General features: G+C 39.8%; 1 protein-coding gene across 4 annotated transcripts; it reads right to left on the reverse strand.

Moving 5' to 3' along the window:
- Nucleotides 1-439: 439 nt before the first annotated feature.
- kif2a (kinesin family member 2A) lies at nucleotides 440-17570 on the reverse strand. Of its 4 annotated transcripts, XM_014470604.2 has the most exons (22): nucleotides 17383-17570; nucleotides 10371-10465; nucleotides 9510-9632; nucleotides 8940-8994; nucleotides 8528-8635; nucleotides 8281-8319; nucleotides 6779-6879; nucleotides 6582-6677; nucleotides 6437-6491; nucleotides 5858-6020; nucleotides 5668-5758; nucleotides 5503-5566; nucleotides 5297-5388; nucleotides 5075-5217; nucleotides 4033-4237; nucleotides 3793-3903; nucleotides 3637-3704; nucleotides 3341-3466; nucleotides 2559-2706; nucleotides 1550-1651; nucleotides 1314-1449; nucleotides 440-1223 (listed from the first exon to the last, which is right to left on the reverse strand). In XM_014470604.2, the coding sequence occupies exons 1-22, from the start codon at nucleotides 17441-17443 to the stop codon at nucleotides 1138-1140; spliced, it is 2268 nt and encodes a 755-aa protein (XP_014326090.1). In that variant the 5' UTR covers nucleotides 17444-17570; the 3' UTR covers nucleotides 440-1137. The 4 variants fall into 4 exon arrangements, with proteins under 4 accessions (XP_014326090.1, XP_005804043.1, XP_023199780.1 ...); XM_005803986.3 differs by lacking the exon at nucleotides 8281-8319 and having other exon boundaries at nucleotides 17383-17569; XM_023344012.1 differs by lacking the exon at nucleotides 3341-3466 and having other exon boundaries at nucleotides 17383-17569.
- Between the last annotated feature and the right edge of the window lie 3067 nt (nucleotides 17571-20637).

A 20637-nucleotide genomic window follows, 5' to 3' on the forward strand; every position in this document is an offset into this window, starting at 1 on the left:
TACGTAAAATGGACAGTAGGGGGCGAAAGAGTCATGACTAGAATGCCTTCGAGTTTCGACTCACTAGTTCCATTTCCGAATAAAAGTTGACATGTAAAAGTATTAATTCCATTGAAAAGAGTTGGAAATCAGGCACCCGAATGAGTTTAGATGCAAAAATGTTTTTATTATAATTTGCCATAAAATGTGTTTCATTTTCTCATGCAGCTTTGGCAAAAAATATAATAAAAATGTACCAAGACCAAATAGGATGTTGTGCAGCAGAGACCACGGCCAGAGGGTCCTTTTTAATAAAATGGAAGTTGCTCAGTTTATTTGGAGAACATATCACAGAAAAGTCATTCAAATGAAACAGGATTTTCTCTTTTTTTTTTTTTCCCCATCCAGCATTACATCCAGTGCAAACTCTGAGAAACACGAACCAGTGGTAGGTCAGTGGTCTTCACTATACATTTATTAACAGTTCTTCTTAGTTCCTTTTTGTAAACACAGGTAAACGGGTGGAAAATGTCAGAGGCAGTCGTCGCCACGTATTAGAACAACATGGCACAGACCGAGCGATGCAAGCTACAGTTATAAACCTCGGAGGAAACGAAGACAAACGAGAGCTTCAAGGTTTCTCCTCAACCGCTAAAAACTCAAAGAGTTAAACAGAAGAGATCACTTACAATAACATACGACGTCACAATGCGAACCAAGGACTGTTAAGCAGAGGATAGATAAGCGAGCATAGAGCGCAGCATGCAGACATGTCAGCCAGAACCAGAAACGCTGGTTTTGTGTTAAAACTTCAGAGTTCGATTAGAATCTCTTCATATATCCAGTCAAAAGAATTTAGCTTAAAGTATAAAGAAGTATAAAAGAAAAAAAAAATAATTTAAGTACACAGAAGGAAACTAAACATTCTTCATGAAAAAAGACAAACATCTAAAACGGAAGGAAAAACGATTCCCTTCCTGAAATATCTAAACCGAGTAAGAGCAGTCAGTCCTGTTAGGAGACAAATACAGTTTGTTGAGCCTGTTGCTGTGTTAAATAGTCCTTTTATTTGTTTTCGCAGCTGCTGGAGACAGCCAGAGTTGTGCCAAACATCTAGTGGTGCTAGTTCTGAACGCGCCACCTAAGCATCCTCTGCCTCTACAGAGCTCGTGGTCTCTTGGGGTTGATCTGCTTACTGGCTTGCTCTTCCTCCTGGAGTGTAGAGCGGAATGACTTCACTTTGTCTGTTTTCAGAGGAGAAAAAAAAAAAAAAGACAACTTGAGTCAGCTTTTTTCTTTTTTTCCCCCCTTCAGTGTTCATGCTGCAGTCACACCTCTGAGCTCGGTGAGGATATCTATTTTCTGGTCGAGGATCTGCTCCAGCTGTGTGGCGTAAGACTCCACGTCGTAGTCCACCTCCTCGGTCATCTCCAGCAGCACCTTCTCGTCCTCCAGCCACCGGATGGATTCCTGACCCCAGGCAGAGACACACGGCTCAGTCTCAGGAGCGTTTTTAAGTGAGGAATCAAAACATGATCAGCTGAATCAGATTGTTTGTTCTTGTTTTCACCTGGAAGACCGCTCTGTGGTCCTCCAGAACCTGCTCCTCCATCTCAACCAACTGGGAAACGGCTTCATGGAACGTGAAGAGCTGCGGAGAAACCTCTTCCTCCTGGGACATTAAAGCATCATTAACAATTACATATGAAAACATTAAAATTAGTCATCACAAATAATACCGACTCCCCTTAAACTTATCCCCATTTTGCCAGATTACAACAATGATCTACAATGTATCTTTTTAGGATTTCATAAGACGGAGCTTTAAATGGAGGCCGGTTGTTGTGTCTCAATATTTGCCCATGCTCAGTCATACCGGATGAGGATTATCCACCAGCAACAGCTCGGATTGTAACTGTCAATTTGTTGCCAGAGATTTTAATTTGGCATAATGTGTCTGTTTTGATCTAAACCACTCCATTGTACCACAGAATGATGCTGCCACCACCATGTGTCACTGCGTTCAGGCTGATGTGCAGTTTTCCCATGGTTACTGTGTCAGCCAGTCGAGTTTAGGTTGAAGGCCACTTGATCCTTTTTGGATGACAGTTTAAATTCAACAAAGCTCAATCTGAAAACCTCAGCTTGCTAAAACTTCTAACTCCCCGACCTGTTAGCTACTTTTTAGGTTTACGGTTATATCGAGCAGTTCTCTGTGAAATTTCAGAACTTAACCTTGCAGTTCAACCTAAAAACCTTCATCTCTCATTTCAAACAAAAACTAATCTAATTCCCTTTCACAAATGTATACGACTTTGTGTTGGTTTGTCACCTAAAACAAACCAAATTAGACTGGAGTTTGTGGTTGTAACCTGGCAACATGGAACAAACATGACAGTTTAGGTGCTGTAGGACCTTTTGGTGCGACAACAAATAATTTAGGAAATTCCATTTTCAGAAATGTTCGTGCAACTTCTCAGGCCGTCTAGAAGCTGAACACGTCGAGTTTGTTTCATAAGTGAAACCTAGAGAATTCGCATCGTCTTTGCTGCCGCTCTGATCTTCCCTGCAGGACTTACATTCTGCTCACAGAGCAGTTTGAGGTCGTCTCTCTGCGGAGAGATGCTCAGCCACTCCTCGTCCAAAATGTCCAGCTGGTTGACGGCGTGGATGTTGGGTCTTCCTCCCTCCATCACCTGGTTGGGGTCAACTGTGAGCTCCTTCACCCTGGAGCAAAAACAGACAACTCATCAGGTCCAGTTCTGCTCTGAGGTCAGCTTCTGTTTCATGTAGTTTATGGAGATAATTATGGGTTGAAAGCATTTATTATTTGCTTATTATTACAAGGTTATTACAGCAGCAAAGCCATGTAATTATATATATATATATATATATATATATATATATATACTGTAAAGTCTCAGTCTTCATAACAAGAGTTTTAAAGCTAATAAGAGTCCAACGAGGAGTCATGGAGGTAATGAGGGACTACTGCCATGTCCCTGACCGATAAGTACCCAGTTAATTAATCAGGACTGAGAGTGGGATTATCTGCTGAGAGCTGGCTCAAACAAAAAGCTCATCCTGGCTGCATTACCAACGGCTAACGGTGAAGCTTTGACCCACGTTTTCATTCTGACTTCACAGCTTTCAGCAAGCCATGCAGATGTCACAACTACTGACAACACTGAACAAAAACCAAAAGACCAGATGAATGTGATGACGTTCAGAAATCACTGGTTGGAAATAATAGTGAAAGTGCAAACGCAACGGAAGGGGGGGGAAAAAAAAGTGATGGGCTGATGAAGCGACAGATGAGGAGTTGTGATTTTATTGGGAGGAGGAGCGTGCGGTATTTGACCTGCTGGGAGAGGTCGCAGCAAAGTCATCGAACTCAAAGGTATTGGTGGGCGAGTGGTCAGGGCGACTCCCCTGGCCGCCCTGGGAGAAGGGGATGTCTGACGGACTAATCCCAAACTCCTTCACTCTGAGTGGCGGCGCCCGAAGGAGCAGAGCGAGGGAGGCGGAAAGGAAGGAAGGAGAGAAAGCAGGAAAGAAGAGGAATAAGAGAGAGATCAAACCGACCATAGAAAACACACCGGCAGTCTGGACTATGTAAAGAGGGTAGAAGTGCTAATCAGGCTAAAATCCCCCCACCTGTTGGCGTAGCGCAGTGTGTTGAGCGTGTTTTCACAGGACGTCATTCCAGGAGAGATTGTTGCAATCTGCGGCAATACGGTACATTTAGATTAACGGGGATTATAGAGAACGGCCAACATGGACACAGACTTCCTCTGCAGGTGATGAGCTGACCATGCATGTGCGAGAGTTCTCCCCGATGAAGGAGTCTCTGAGGACCTGGGTGAGCTTACTGGCTCTGAAAGGAGTGTGCGGTTTGTTACGGCCAAGAGCTCGGATGCACTCCTGAAACAAAACGAAAACGATGAGAAGAAATGTGGCGAGAAGAATACCGTTCGGGGAAACAAAACAAACTGCATGAGCCTTTCAACATATTTCACGCATGACTGCATCACGGTCGCACAGGCCACGGACCTTGAGGGCCAGCAGGCTTTTGTTTATCTCGGCTCCCTCCAGACGAGTCTGCCGGTCGGCACTCGATGTGTCGGCGCCTCTCTCGTTCCCTGCGAGGTCGATGAGCGAGAACTTCCCGTGCATCTTCCCCTTCCTTCGAAGGATGATCTGGAATACGGCGTGGCTCCGCGATGAGTGAGCGTTGGCCGACGTCTGCCCAGATGTTCTAGGAGGAAACGGGAAGAAAAGTTTAGGGATAATCATCAGATTGGCTGCTAGGAAACAAACCGAGAAAGGATCAAGGAAATGTTGCCCCTTCAAGTTTCAGGTCAGGTTTGTTACAACCAAGAAGCTCAATGTGTTTTATTGGGATAGACCAGTATAGTGGTGCATAACTGTAAGTTAGAAAATAAAGCATAGTTTGCTAAATTGTCAAAGACTCTAAAAAGTGTTTTGCTGTGTCTTTTTCACTGCAGCATCATGCTGCCACTGCCATGTTTCACAATAGTATCTACAGGTTTATGGCCGTTTCAGTGCTGGCCGCCTTCTTGCCTTCTCTTCCATAAAATCCAGATTTGAAGAGTTTACAGCTTATAGTCGTCCTGCCAACTGATTCTCCAATGACCAGAGTTTCTATTGGCTGCTTCGCTGATTAATCTTTCACGTGTAAAGCCATGTCCCGATGTTTTTTTTTTTTCTTCCCATTTTCAGATGTTGGGTTAAACAGAGCTGTGGATACAAAGCTTTGGGTGTCATTTTATCACATGACCCTGCTCTAACTCTTCGTCTCCTACAACTCCTAGTCAGTTAACGTCTGAAAGTATCAATGTAAAGTGGTGTGAATATGTATTGACTCCACACTTTCAGATTTTTACTTGAAAAAAACAACTTAAAACATTTCTTCCACTTCATAATTATGATTATGTTGCTCTTTAAACTAAACTCCAATAAAAACGCATTAATGTTTGTGGTTGTAAACCGAGTATGTATGCATTTACTGCAGGAGCCTTTAACAGACCATAATGCATCAGCCTCCACCTCTGACAACCCAGCCCAGCTCTACCTGCAGCTGTTTCCCACTTCAATAAGTTTTAGGACGTCTTCTGTGCACTTGACTTCCTTCTCCTGGAGCCCCACCACCTGCACCTGTTGCTTCCCGTCCTCCAGCACCCTCAACTTAGCTTTACGATTCAGGAGGTCGAACACCTGGAGATACAAACGCAACAGTCAGCTTTGGGCGGTGCAGGACAGCGGACGGTCCAGCAAACCGTTAAACAGCTCTTACTTTTCCACTGTAGATTTCAAAAAAGGTTGCATAAACTTGTAGATCCAACTTCTTGTAGTTGGCTTTCTTCAGCATTTGGAAGACATCTCGGGCTGCGCAAAAGGAAACGCGACATTTAAATCCGTTCTTTGTCAAAACAATCCAAGTTTGTTCCATTCATTTGATTAAAAGATTAAAACGAGTGCTTAAAGATGCCTCATGTTTACCTGCTAATGCGTAAATTCCTTTAGAGCAGTCTTGGTTCTTCCCAGAGAAGTCTCCTCCCATAGTCTAAAACACGATAAACATTTTTACAAAGCTCACTTAAATATCCCATCCAAGTCCTTCTAAACGTTTCATTTTCGAACAAGCGCTCGCTGTTTCAAACTCACGTGTGTTTTACCGCTGCCTGTCTGACCATAAGCAAAGCAGGTGGCCATGCCGCGCTCAAAAATGGTCTCCACTAAAGGTCTGGCAGTAAACCTTCAGGACGAGACGTCGTGGTGTACATCAGTGAAGACGAGCCGCTTTTAGGACACACACAACCACACGAAAAGCTGGACGTCACACTTCTTCACAAACCTGTACACCATCTCATTGCTGGTGCTGTCGTCAAAGGCGTAGTCAAAGCGGAACGTCTGGTTCTCCAAGTAGCGGGTGAGGTCCACTTTCTGCTTGGGTTCATGAACCATCACCACGTCCTTACTGGGGATGGTGATCACGTCTAGATCCTTCATGGTCAGCTCTGGAAGCCAGCAGAAAGCAGCAACATGAACGGCGCCTTGCAGAAGTATCAACATCCATCAGAGATTCTCACTTCTACGGGTGTTTTGTTGGAATTAACACAAAATAGGGAATAATTGATAAGATGATAATGGTTTTCACACACAAAAAAATATATATATTAAAAATGAGAACATCCCAACACGGCTGCCTAGTCTATGGATTTAATTTGGATTCAGGAAGGGAAAAAGTTGCACTTCGGTCTCATCTGACCACAGCAACTTCTTCTTCCCACTTTTCCATAAAGATTTTATGAGTGGACAGCTAGTAGTTGTCCTGTCTGCAGATTTTATTTGATCAAACTCCAATAAAGTTCACTGAAGTTTGCAATGGTAATGTGGAAGAAATGGACTGGTTGGCTCTAAAATATGTCCTTACCTTTCTTGTTGAGTGGACGTTTCCTCACACAAACACATATTCTGTGCTCTTCAATCTACAAAGAGGAACAGATAAAGATTTTAAATGAGTTATCAACAACCTGCAACTTTCAAACAAAAAAGCAGCAGCTCTGGCTTCTGCTCACCACATCAGCAGTGGTTAGGGGCCGGTAATCCAGGCTGGCCCGGAAATCTCGGATCATGTACATGATCTCATAGTTGGGGATGGTGGTATCCACCTCCTGGAAAACAACATGGAGATCAGGAATTTAAAAAAAAAAAAAGCTTTATACATGAAATGTCCTTTTTGTCTGCAGGAAACAATGATTGAACGCTGCTGCACCTGAGCTCGTTTCTCTCTGAGCTCCTGCTGCTGAAGCCGGCGTCTTTCTCTCTTCTCCTGCAGTTTCTCCACCTCCTTCACGCAGTTCGACTTCCTTCTCGCTGCCATTGGGAAAGAAGAAACAGCAACACCTCCGGTTTTAAAACGACGCATCAGTGCCTTGTTTATTTCACCACATGTTTCACACTGGTGGTATTCCCAAACCTAAAGGGAACACCCTACACAACAAAGCTGAAGAGTGGTAGTGCAGTGGCTGGCACACTGTGTTTCCACCATTAAACACTAGCTGCTTTCTCTTCATAGCCAACAAAAGGCCTTTAGAGAGCCCAAAGCCTTCTCTTGTTATGTCTGCCTTTAATCTGTTCTATCAGGCACAAAAGAACTGGAAACAAGAATGTCTCATTTTTATTCCATTCCTTTATTACTTCTGCTAAATACGATTATCTCAATAAACCAGAGACCAACCTGAGTGTTACCCAAAACGCCCATCACACCCGCTGATTAGTGTTGCTTCAACTCAATCAGAAAAGATTAGTAACAACTACAGGATACATGTTAGAGAAATGTGAGTAAAAAACACTTCAGATTTGACAAAAAAAAAAAAAAAAGAAGAAACTGTTTGTGATTATCCGGTTGGCTCAAGCATCCCACTGCAAAGCCTGACAAAACCCAGTGATACTGCGCTGGCCCCCTGCTGGCTCCAGTCCCACCAAACCTAGACTATCAGAGCAGGAGGATTAATAATCCGCTTTAATCTGTGAGAAGATGATGAGCTGGGTCAGAACCAGGACATAAAGTCGGAGAGGAGTGCAGCACCACGCATCGCCCAGTTATTCAGACCAATAGAAAAGAGGCTGATGGGTAAAGAAGCAAAACGAAGGAGGGGAGTCCAGTCTTCCTCTGAGTCCAAACAGTGAGCACGTTTCAGTGCTTTAAGATTTAGCAAAAACACTAAATCTTAAAGCTTTTTGGTCTAGTTTCTACTGCAAATATCTTAGTACACTGGAAATAAGACAAAAGTAACTTCCAAGTATCTTTTTAGCAAAATATAGGAGCTTATTTTAAGTTCCATGACAGAATTGTCATGTTTCACAGGCAGATTATGTCACACATGACCAGTACTTTCTCATCAATATTAAGGAATTATTGACCTAAAACAACCTTGACGAAAAGTTACTTGTACTATACTAAGATATTTGCACTAGAAACTAGACCGAAAATAATTGGTAAAATGTTGTGTTTTTGAAGCATCTTCTCCATGCATGCATATGCGTGTGTGTGTGTGGCTGACTCAGCAGAAATCAGCGCAGCCAAACAGCAGCACTGATGTCCTCGTTTTGCTCCCTAATACCCAGAAAGCTTAACTGAGGCACGGATTGGGTGGTGCTGCTTCATCGCCGCACCACAGCGTAACTCGTTTAGGGCGCTCAGGTTCTAGTGGGAAAACTAACAGAATCACCATGAAGCACTGAGGGCCGGGGTGACAAGCAGGCGATACATACACAACTGTCCAAGCTCCTTTCTGGACATCAGTGAGGATTCTGTGATAAATGTGATCGATAAAATATGAAAAATTAAGCTTTGTCAAATAACCAGAAAACGTCTAACGTTTTTGATTAAATAAAAAATATAAATGGATACAACACATTTCATTTGCAGAAGTGATTGAGTGCTTTTGGCAAAATGAGAGAAAACAAAAGAAAAGCTTAGCTATGCTGGATTGAAAACCGTTTTGCTTTGTCCGTTTACCGTTCTGTTGCTGCTGCTGCGTCTGAAGCTGAGTGGGCTGCTGGACTGGAGGAGGTGGAGCCGGATCCGGCTGCTGAGGCTGTAGAGGTCTGGTCCGAGTCGGAATTGCTAAGAGCAAAAAGCCACAAAATAAATCTATACATCTATGCATTTACATTCCTTGTGTAAAAAAAAATTGTTATTCCAATCACTTGATTCAATCCAAAACTTATTCTGTGACTAAAACAAAAAAAAAAAGCTACATCTACACTTTCAAATGGTCTGAAATTGACAACATTTTGAGCTACGAGTTATACATATATACAACATGTTAAAACTTTATTGTGACTCCTTAAAACACAGTTTGAGATGCTGTAAAGTATTTCCACTAGTTATATACTGTATATATGAAGTGTGACGGTCTGAAGCAAACCTCTGTTGTCCTTGGAAGGAGTTTCATTTTTAGTAGGTGCTATCGTCCGCCGGTTCTGTAAAAAATAAAATAAATAAATTAGATACTGGGAAATAATCCTCTGCTTTTATAATGGAAATATGTTTTTGACCTCCAAGAGTCAGATTGGTTTAGAATACAGCATCTCTGCTCCTGGTACAAATGACTGACAGCATTTTCAGCATTTCGTTGTCCTTGTGACAATGACAATAAAGATTAATCTTATCTTATCTTATCTCTTAAATGTTAAAGTCAGTAAAGAACTTGCATCTAATTCAGCTCTGGATGGATCTTCTGTATTAATTCTGATTTCAAAGAAACATCAATCTGATTCATTTAGCATTGTAACATAAAGGAGTATTTCCAAAATGATCCAAAACAAGACTACACATAATTATCCAAATGACACTTGGTTATACACAAACAAGTGTTGTTAGGCCCTGCAACAGTGACCACAAAGCTGCAAAAAGAGTATTTTAACAGGAAATAAGAATATTTTGTACTAAAGTTGTCTTTTTGTTTGTTATTTGGAGTTGGTGTTACAATATTTACCTTTGCAATTTTGCTGACTTTCACAGATGTGGGTGTGGGAGGGGGAGGAGTCTCTGGGCTGGGGGCAATCTCCTCATCTGGTGCTACGTCTGGATTAAGTGCAAAAATACTCTCCAAGTCGATCTATAGTACCAAAAAAAAAAAAAAACCCAGTACATATTTAACCTAGACGAGCGCATGCCAATTATTTTATTTTTTTGACAGTTTACAATAAAACATTACTTTAATACAATACACATAAAAACACAAAAATAGAACTAAAATTAAAACTAAGCCAAATGTAAGAAATGGACCTCAGTGTGATTGTGTGAGTCGTGTCACTAGAAAAATAAAACATCTGATGTGTTTGGACACATTTCCACAGACATAAACCCTTCTCTTCACAGAACACACACATGAATACTAACATACTCAACTACTTTATTTGCATGGATTGATATAATTTAACTCTTTTTAAGAGTTAAATGATTATGAAAAAGAGAGAAATAAAGAGGAAAAACAAAAGACAAGCACAATAAAAACGTTAGTTGTGAAATTACACTTAAATGAACACATTTTTCAAAGCACTAGAAATGTTTTCACTGCGATAAACATCACAGGTACTTGACGAACAGAGAACAGCCCTCCAGTTAAAAATGATTGATCTGTAATTTAAAAATAAAAACAGGATTTGCAGGTTTACATGTAGAAGGTGACGTCTGGTGGGATCTCAGGACATGCAAGAAAGTTGCATAATCCTGGCAGCACTGGAATGCCTCAGGATGCAATATTCATCGCAATGGAAAGTAACAACAGCAACATGCTGCTGCTGGGGACCCGACTCTGAAAGGCAATAAATGGCTGGTAAAGTGGTACTTTTACCTCCTTCCCTTTTGTGTCCCCATTTTCTATCCATTCCACCGTGACGCTCTCATTGTCCTCATTCATAGACGTCACCATTGCCTGATGTATACGTCCTGGAAAAATGGGAAAGAAAATAAGAATCATAAGACAAAGTCTGGCTTAAGGTTTAAGTTGGGTTAAAGGTAAAGCATTTACCTTTATTTCCTTTGGTGTCAAGTATCATTATAACTCTACACTAAGTTTAATTACCTCTGGACAGATATGCTTCTGCGAATTTTATTACCAGGAAAGTCAAAGTTACGGCCGGTGAAAATAACGACAGTGTGAAGTGAAACAAATTTCATCCTGAGACAAGTTTAATAATTATTCTTAACCTAATAAAAGACAGACAGCGGAATGCGTTTTAGGCGCGGGTCGCTGTCATGTGAGAGCAGGAAAACAAGCTGGGGCTAATTTCAGTTCTTTCAGCTTATGAATGTCTGATTAACAACAATTAGAGCCACAGATAACGGAGCAGAGCCCAGCTGCTGCCGGGCCACAGGCTTCTCTCCGCCCCCCTGTCTGCAGTGGAACAGGAACAGCTGTAAAGAGCCGCTTTGCTCCTCGCCTCTGTGGATTTGACAGCATGCTGTAAGCTCCCCCTCTCAGCCCCAGGAAACACCGTGTTCCAGTATTTATTATTCAGATAAAGCTCAGAAGCTACCAAGCAAAGATGTTTTCAGTGTTCCTAACTCTTGTAGATTCGACTGATTTAACGTGCCCTCGTTTTTTCCCCTTAAAACAGTAAAAAATAAAAATAATTTAAAAAAAAATATATGTATATATAAATTGATCTCCTTGTAATCCCCCGTTTCGGTTTATGGAGACTAGAAATCTGCTTTCTAAATACAATTCCTGCATTTTTAACATATGAATGAAACAAACCGGGGAAGATGTGAGTAACCTTAACAGGAGGTTCTACCTTAAGGTAGACACTTTAAGGTAGTGTCTACCTGGACACTTTCTCTGCCTGGACACATTCCTTGAAAAACACACTTTCCTAAAACTTTGGATACTGTAAAAACAAAGTGTGTGGTAGTGAGGACCAACAGACCTGCTTCAAATATAATCTTGAGTAATGTAAACTTTTAATAAGTGTAACAAATAATAAGCACAACAAAAAAAAAATATATCAAGTTCAGCAGTCTGAAAAGTCCTGCCAGTGGTTTTTGCTCGTACCTTTATCACATACTTAGACTCCTGTAATTCTCTGAATAGAAACATTGATTAGTCATTTTTTAATGAGGCAACTTACAGGAAGTAAGAACATATAAACCCCATGTTGGACTCGCTCCACCCGCTTCCTGTCTGCTACAGGATTGATTAGGATTTTATTGCTGTTTTAAAGGTTCCTAATTGTCTGGCCCATATTATCAGCAGGATCTTTAACAATTAGTTGACTCTATAACACCGAGGTCAAACTTTTAAAGAATCAGCATTTCATTTTCTGTATCTTTTTATATTCATCACCCGTTGTATAATAAATGTATTTGTTTAATGCTCGGATTTCTCCCTCAGTTTTTCTTTTTTATTGTTACATAAAGTAGTAATTTGGTTGGGTTTTTTGCTCTTGGTTGTGTTCAATCATCACTGAATAGCACTTTTTCTATATTAAGTGTTTTATAAATTAAGTTGACATTGACTTAAATATTCAGATTCAAATACTCAGATTTTTCATATTTCCTTTTGCCAAGGTCACCTGGAAGAGGAAGCAGTTTAGCTGACCTAAATGTTTAATACTTTGAAGTGTTTTTCAACAATTAGCCACTGCGATGCCTGAAAATGGATAAGAGTTTGGCAAAAGCTGAAAAAATAAAAAAAGATTTGACTTACTCAGCTTTTCCATTTTACAATATAAAATAAATACTTGTTGCCTGGTGTTTTCTCCAAAGCTGTTTTTAGACATGATTTTATTTATTTTCTTCTGTAAATCAAACCATACAACTATAATATCGATGCATTTTATTACCAATGATGGTGAGTGTTCTGTCATAATATTTACTGAAAAATTCATGCATCAAAATCTAAAATACTTTAACCAATATATGATGATACCCTTTGGATTAGATAGATAAGAAGTTTATTTACATAAACTTCCCACAAATCAATGTGTCTCCTCCAAACTCAGCACTTGCTTGAACAGACATCAAGAAGTGCTGCCTTTACTCTGACAGGACTTCATCTCTTTGTTAAACAAAGATGGGGTCAATTCTCTTCATTTATAATAAGAGTTCTACATGTTTAAGACACAATGTATATATAAAGCAAACCCCAAGCCTGGTGATTGTCATAAACATTTAGAAGAAAACTTAACTCAGCCAAAAATGGAACAGAGAACGGGCAAACGATGCACTCAAGAGGTCTGTCCAACCCAGTGGTGGGCAATCCTGGTCCTCAAGGGCCGGTGTCCTGCAAATGTCTCCTTGTTCCAACACACTTGAATCCAACAGCTGAATCACCTCCTAAGTGCAATCAAGTTCTCCAGAGTCCTGCTAATGACCTAATTATTTGACTCAGGTGTGTTGAAGTAGAGATACATCTAAAAGTTGCAGGAGACCGGCCCTGGAGGCCTGGAGTTGCCCACCCCTGGTCTAACCTGTTAGCAGAAATGTTTCAAGATGTTTTTTGTCTTTTTTACTCTCAAATCTGTAGTGACTGAGAAACATTTTGTCTTCAAAGCATCCAGTGAACCCATCACTAGGGATGCATAATGTCACCATTTACATTGTTATTGGATAATTTTAGTCCCTTTTTAACATATCGGTTCTATAACTATAGATGAGGGCAGGAGAAAAGATAGACCAGTAAATCGAGAACAAGAACAGAATTAGGGCTGAAACGATTCCTCGAATGATTTGAGTACCTCGATTATTGCAATTCCTCGAGGAAAATTCACCTGCCTCGAAGCTTCGTTAATTTCATGTTTTGTTATTTAGCGCACCGTGTTCCGGCCGGAACATTATTTGCGTTGCACGGAGCTCTCACTTCCGCCTGAGTTCTTGACGAAAGCTAAGTGTTAGCGGTATAACGTCCAATTTTCAAGTTCGGCCCGTGGGGATTTTATTGACTGACGATAATGGCCGGATTTTCATCGTTTTTAGGGGACCAATAAGCATCCTTAACCCTCTATGGCATGACTTTTTATTTTTGTGGGGAAGAAATATTTTCCTGCATTCTTTGGGAGCTTGGTGGTCCCTAATTACATGTCAATCATAAAATCGGACTCTGACACCTCCTGGAACCAGATTTGGGTTTGTTGCCTCAGGGTAACATTGGTCTAGAACACCAAGATTGTCTACACTGATTATGAGAAATGAAATACAAATCAAACAAAAACTATATTCATAAAAGAACTATTTTTTGGACAAAAATATGTCAAAAATCATGCCCCCCAAAAAATAAAATAAAGGAGCAATGTGAGGTACAGCTATGTGGTTTGTTGCTTGAGGGCAACGCCATGCCATAGAGGGTTAAAATGACTGGCGCCATGCCTGGAGTACGGCAGCCTTTTGCTGGTTGAAAGCGAACGGCGAGAAGAGCGCTGCAGGAGTATAGATACAGGTGAGCCGATGGACTAAAGACGGCGGGCGGCTGAGTAGCTGATGGTTACAGTGTAAGTGTAGCTTTACGGACGAACCGCACAATAAATTTCATATCATCCCGGTCTCAACAAACGGGTGGCGGAAAGCATCGTGGCGGTACATGGCTGGTAGATGAGTTTCTGAATGTGACGAACAAAGGTGCCGTAAATATCCTGTATTGCTCCCCCCTCGTTCTTACTTTCGTCCCCTGGTCTGCCGGTCCCCGGACTTAGGTTCGTCTGTCCCCTGGTCTATTTCCTCCCTTTCACCCCCATCTTACGTTCGTTCTCCTGCCCCCCACCCAGGCAGTGGGAGTTTGGAGGGCAAGCGTCCCCACTCCCACCCCAAACCCGCCACTCCAGGTCACATTTCCCGTATTCTCAAACCCAAAGTTTGAATGGTATGGGGCAAGGTGTAAATTAATCTATTAAACTCACTGAAGATGACTACATAAACTAAAGGCTGGATCATAGACATTTTTTTATAAGGGTATTTGTGAGCCTGCTTCTTTATTATTAAATTGAATATAATTTCAGATCTTTGCATTACTTTTCTTCAGGTTAACTTAGAAAGTGAGCTATTATTGTTACAGGTTAGTTTTCTAAACTACAAAAAAGTAACTGTTAGGGATGCTTAAATATGAAAAATTGGTCTGATATTGATATCCGATAGTAACACTGGTGTGATGCCAGATTTACTATTTTATTTTATAAATATTTTTAATTTAATTACTCGATTAATCGTAAGAATAATCGATAGATTACTCGATTACTAAAATATTCATTTACAACAGCCCTAAACAGAATAATTTCTTCTTTCTCCTTAGAATGGAAGAACAAAACAACGTTGCTTGTTTTGTTCTTTGCTTGTTTTGTTCTTCGCGTATCATTGTTTTTAGTGCATCTACAACTCCAAATATTGTTATATTTATGCATGTGTGTGTTTAAGGGCATTCCTTTTGTTATTGTGTATTGTTAATAAAAAAAGAATTAAGAGACTAAAGAAATTCTAACACAATTATTATGAGGAAGGCAATATAACCACAACAATGTAGTGAATACATGCAGAATTAGTTTGAAAAGTAGATATATAAAGTATTTGATCTATAACCAGTGACATCATTTTCCACCTTTGTGACCTGATTGTATATCGGCGCTGCTTTATTATTCATCTGGTCACCATGGGAAGAGAATCAAGCGCGCAGCATATGCTCTTTGAGCGACACTGTACACCTGCATGGTCCGGACACACTGCTAGGAAGCAGCACATGATAAATTTTAAAATCTTCAACCTGTTTCTATTTAAGCTAAAGACCCAGAGCTTGAATATAATCAAACCCTTTACATGTATTTTCTGTGACTAAGAAAACTGAAAATAATGGTGCTGGTTAATTGGTTTTGTTATTCTGCTGTAACTTGTCCCTCATTTGTATCTAAATCTACCCATTCAAAAACTGGTTTTTACATCTCTTTTGGTGTCACATAAGGTAGTTTGTTTGATATGAGTTGCAGAGTCATTTTTATTTTGCATTAGTGTCATTTCTATTCATCTTAAGAGAAAATGATTGTATTCCATTTGTACTGAATACAAATAGTGCTTATTTGTATTCTGTACCGCTTCTGGGAAGCATCTGAGCTCTAGCAGTGTGACATAGATTTTTAAAGTTTGGCAACGATGAACAAAGTTGTTATTTTATAAAAATAAAATCACACAGCCTAGTCGATGTTCCACTATGAAGCTGGCCTGGAAACAACGATATATCTGCCAGGACACAGAACTGTTGCTGGGAATCAGTGCCAGCCAGACAGACTTGATGAGCCCAGCGCTACCAGTTAGCACTGAAGTACCTGCAGTATCCATTCCAGTCGACAGCGATGGGAAGAAAGAAAACTGAAAGATCACATCCACGTGTAGCCAGCGAGACAAAAAGTATTCAGGTGAACGTTGAGTTCAGAGTTCACTAAGATTAATTTGTATACAAAGTGATATTATCAAAATATGCCATCTACAATTGCTGCACGTCTTCCTTTATTTGATTTTCATCAAATTGAAAAAAGTGCTTAAAAGTGGAACCTGTTTGCTGATGTGTTTACAGACTGAAAATTTAAATAATAATAAAATAATGGCCAATACTTGATAAGATCATGTAATGTACTTTAACATTTGTTTAAAAATGTATATATAAAACAACTAATAAACTAACAAATAGTTACTTCAAATGTGTTTTGTTTTTTTTCAATCTTATATGAGGAATCATCATGAGATGGAAAATAAAGTAGGGGTGGATAAGCGAGAGTCCTGGCAGAAACAGGAACAGATGGGGTGGTGGCTAATAGCCTGAATCTGGCTCTAGTCTGGACCAACCCTGCCACAAACCCTCAGAGAGAGGGCAATCCCTGCTCTGGACACAACAGCTACTAGCAGAAAACAGCCAAATAAACTAACCCTTCTCTTCAAATCCTATCAGAAAAGAGAAAATGTCTTAGATGAATGGGGAAATAAAGACTTCAATTGTGAAAACAAAGTTTGCCCAGGGTGTTCCGTTCACTGGCTGCATCAAGTTTTTGTTTGATTTCAGCTTGGTGTTATGGCAAGACTGGGATCTCCTTATTTAAAAGAAACATCTTACTCAATGCAGCTTTTTATAAAGGCACTGTCGTCACTTTTGATCTAGATGTTAGCAGCAGGTGTGTCCTGAGAATACGCCTGTCTATTGTCTCGTCAGTGCTGAACATGGCATGGCAACGTTTAGGGAATGCCATGTTTTACTTTTGATCAATAATGTTTCCAATAACAACGAGTTCGCACGCTTACAGGATCATTTTCGACCTAAAGAGAAAACGTTACACAAATACGACACCCCAAAATGGGAGATGATTTTATAAAATAAGAGTTTAAGTTTGACTCCAGTAACTGGTGAAGCCGGGAAACAGCCCAGTTAGCCGTTAGGCTAACAACTAGCTAACGCCGCTCTCAGCAACGGTAATAAGTTAGCTAGCCTAGCTTGCCTAAATATAAATATTTGTCAAAATACATTATTATGGCTCAAAAAATACACGTAATTTACAGATATTTCATGATTTTTTTTTACTTCTATTGATATCAAACGATAAAATTTTACAGGTGCGGCAAAAATGTCCTAAACTGATCCAGACGTTTGCAAACAAAGATAAGCCTACTCCATTCAAATGCCAAGGCCGAGCTGAAACTCGCCGCCCAACCCGTCCTGGCGGCTTATGTTTCCGTCTGGATGTGGCTAATGCTAAAGCAAACGTTAGGCTCTGCGGCCGAGGCTGGGGAACAACGGTTGCTATATTCAACAGACCCACAGCAACAAAGATCCCCAAACAACTAAGTCCGACAAGAAGAAGAAGAAGGAAAAAAAGAGAGCGGACAGGGTGACAACTTACCATCACTCCGCTTAATCTCCACGTAAGTACCGACGACTATCTTCCCAAAGCCTGACGCCATTCTACATCACTTAAAAATAACAAACACAAGACTACAGACTTAATGTAAGCCGGGAGAATGCAGCGCCTTTCGGTGTTTTAGGTTTGGGAGGAAGATGCAGGGGCAGGCAATAAGATGACGTAGCTACCAGGAGTGCTGCATTATTTCCGGCCCGTATTTTCAAAATAAAAACCTCACATCAGAACTGGTCTCTGTTCTAATGATTGTAGTAAAGTATTATACACTATACTTACAGAATTTTCACTTTTGTCACTGCATAACAACAAACCACAGCGTATATTATTGGATTTTATATAACAGACCATCACAAGGTAGATTAGCCAGTTTTTTAAACGAGGGAGATCATTGATCAGAAAAACACCAAAAAAAGCCTGCGGTAAATCTGAAGGAGCTGCAAAGAAACAACTGAAGTAGGTAAATATTCAGGCTTGGGCTCTATAACTGACTTTTATGAAAGAATGACAAGATTGTTGAATTGTTTAAAAATGTGTATTTAATTCAAAGCATATTTGTATATTAGAATGGCCCTATCAAAGTCCTAAATTTAGCTGAGAATGCAGTACTTGAAATTCAATATTCACAGATCTTCTAATCTCTTGAGATACTTTGCAAACAAGAATGGGTAAAAGTGTCAGTCTCCAAATATGGTAGATATATACTCCTAAAGTATCCAAGCAAAGCATTGACTCAGAGCAGAATGCAAAGCACATCACACTTTTCAGATTTTTATTTAAGAAAAGATTAAAGCCACATACACTCTGTCAGTTTTGCAATTATGTACAACATTGTGTTAGCCTATCACAAAACATCCAGTTAAATAGTCTGTAGTTTGTCACTACAGACAAGAAGTCCTGTTCAGATGTGGAGATTTGGAGGTTAGTGGTGAGGTCATTGCAGGGATGAAAATTTAGTTATCAAAAATAACAAGTCAAGGTGGAAAATAAACATCTTCTCACTCACAACCAAACACTGTTCCATTTTGAATAAGAATATTATGTTTAATTATTCACACAAATCATGCACCCATGCAATATGATGCAATACAGGCTTACTGCTGCTTCAATGTGACGCCATAAAAATAAACAAATAAAACAGACTTCACCCACAATATATTACTGCAACTTCATATAGATTATTATTCTGCACGTTGATCCTACCCCAGTCCAGTATTCAGCAACGCAGTCAGCACACGATCTGGACAGCAGTTTAGTAACATGGCCTCCAGAGTCTGGACCTGACTGACCCATGTCTTCATCCATGTGCCTCTGCAAGTACTTGCTTAAGGATTCTAGTATTTCTATGAATCGTGCTTATCTTGGTCAGAGCATGGATAGCCAACAGAAGTTGTTATAGATCAGATTCCCACCATACATATGTTACCAACTTATTTATGTGATGGAAATACATTTTTTAATGTCAGATATCTTGTGCTCCTCTAATGTGTCCCTCAAATTTACAACAAACGAACAATTAGCTTGAAAACTAGCTTAAAAGACTTGATTAGTTTCCAAACTATCACTCTAGTGAAGTTTAATCACTCACAGCTTGAACTTCCTTCTCTGCTTCTTCATTTTTTCACACTTTCGCAACAGCCTCTGCTGAATGGAAAGAGTGGACAGGTTGACAAAATAGTCACCCTGTCTAAAGAATAGTGATGGTCATATAGTGACATTATGTAGGAAAGGGTGAAATCTTTACTTAATTTATATATATATATATATATATATATATATATATATATATATATATATATATATATATATATATATATATAAAACAGAACCGGATTTAGTTTATGGTAGGATCATGCCAACAGAAATTATGAACAGAATTATGTGATCCGGAAAATAAAGTTGGTAAAACTCGCAGGTTTCTCAGAGGGGACGCCTTCTTCTACCTCCACTTTCTTATGAAAAAGCTAGATAATGTCAATTCCACTTTTTTGTATATAGCTATATCACATATGGATGCAATACTTGGTTATGAACTGAAGAAATGAACAGCGAACCTCTTATTGACATTTCATTATCCCTTATGAAGCTTTAGTTACTGCGCGACTGAATCAGGAAGAATGGGAGAACATACCAATGAGAAGAATGTTTTCAAATAATTTTAGTCTGAAGAAATCCGAGAAGAAGAATGAGCATTAAGCTCCCTCTAGTGGTGGCTAATAGCAGCTTCAATGGATAAGATGTAAAACAAAGGGCTTATCTTAAATTTGTGTTGTCAATAAAAAGTACTTTTATTCAGTGACTGAAATGTTTCCAACCAAAGACCTCTTGCACATTTTAAACATATTGAGAGGATATTAGTTCAGCCTATTGCGTTACATTAGACTTTGTGAGAAGTAGCTCTGAGACACATCTTTAACATTCTTCATGTGGGCATTTGCAATTTATTGGGATTTATTGCCTATCAGTAACAGTCAGCAACAATCACCTAATGGCCAGGTTGCCAGACTTTCCATATTGCAAATTTTGTTTTGAACAGCACATCCTTCTTGATCAACAAACTCTTAAGTCCAAACGGATGTTAAACTCGTTTCACTGTGGAAAGTGAAATCTTCCAGTTGATGATCAATTTAAGCCTTGGAGATTATTGGCTTGTACCTAAAGCAATATGAACAATTTTCTTTCGTTTGAGTTACATGATTTTAAACTTCGATATAACAGGATTGTTCTACAAGACATTGACACAATGCTTTTTGATTCAAATTCATCATTAAAAGTTCAAAATCAGTCAGTTCTCGCCAATGATGAAATTGAATAAAAAAGAAATCTCACACTAAACCCCATCTATTATTTTCTACTTATGCTGTATTTATGAAACATGCATTGCTTTAGACTTCAGAGGGAAGCAGGATCTTTAAAAGCTACAGCTTGTTTACATTTTTCAATAAAATTGTCCAAACAGACACTCCAGAGACCCACCTTTAGACCTGATTTATAGCACTTTTCTCTTAATTGTCAAACATTTATTTTTTTATTTTCAGCTGGTGCTGTGGTGAGATCATGTTCTTTCCAGAAGGTACCAGTCTCTCCTGGTGCCACAGCTGCCAGCTCCCCACCACCCACTCTTGAACACCCCTCACCCCCCCTCCAAACCCATCAAGCATTTGCTGGTGAGTTCTCAGCTGTCTGCTCCCTAAATAGACCTTATCAGGAGCAAACCAACTTTAAGGGGTCACACAAACT

The sequence above is a fragment of the Xiphophorus maculatus genome, chromosome 12 (assembly GCF_002775205.1).
Source record: "Xiphophorus maculatus strain JP 163 A chromosome 12, X_maculatus-5.0-male, whole genome shotgun sequence".
Lineage (NCBI taxonomy): Eukaryota > Metazoa > Chordata > Actinopteri > Cyprinodontiformes > Poeciliidae > Xiphophorus > Xiphophorus maculatus.

Bases quoted from the DNA above. Each gene is read 5' to 3' on its own strand.
- kif2a (XM_014470604.2), bottom strand. From the start codon at position 17,443: ATGGCGTCAGGCTTTGGGAAGATAGTCGTCGGTACTTACGTGGAGATT. The intron at 6,880-8,280 runs GTATGTATCGCC...TCCCAATGGCAG, and splicing joins AAAGGAGCTTGGACAGTTGT to CGAGAAGGAAGTCGAACTGC. The intron at 5,567-5,667 runs GTGAGTTTGAAA...ATCGTGTTTTAG, and splicing joins CAGGCAGCGGTAAAACACAC to ACTATGGGAGGAGACTTCTC.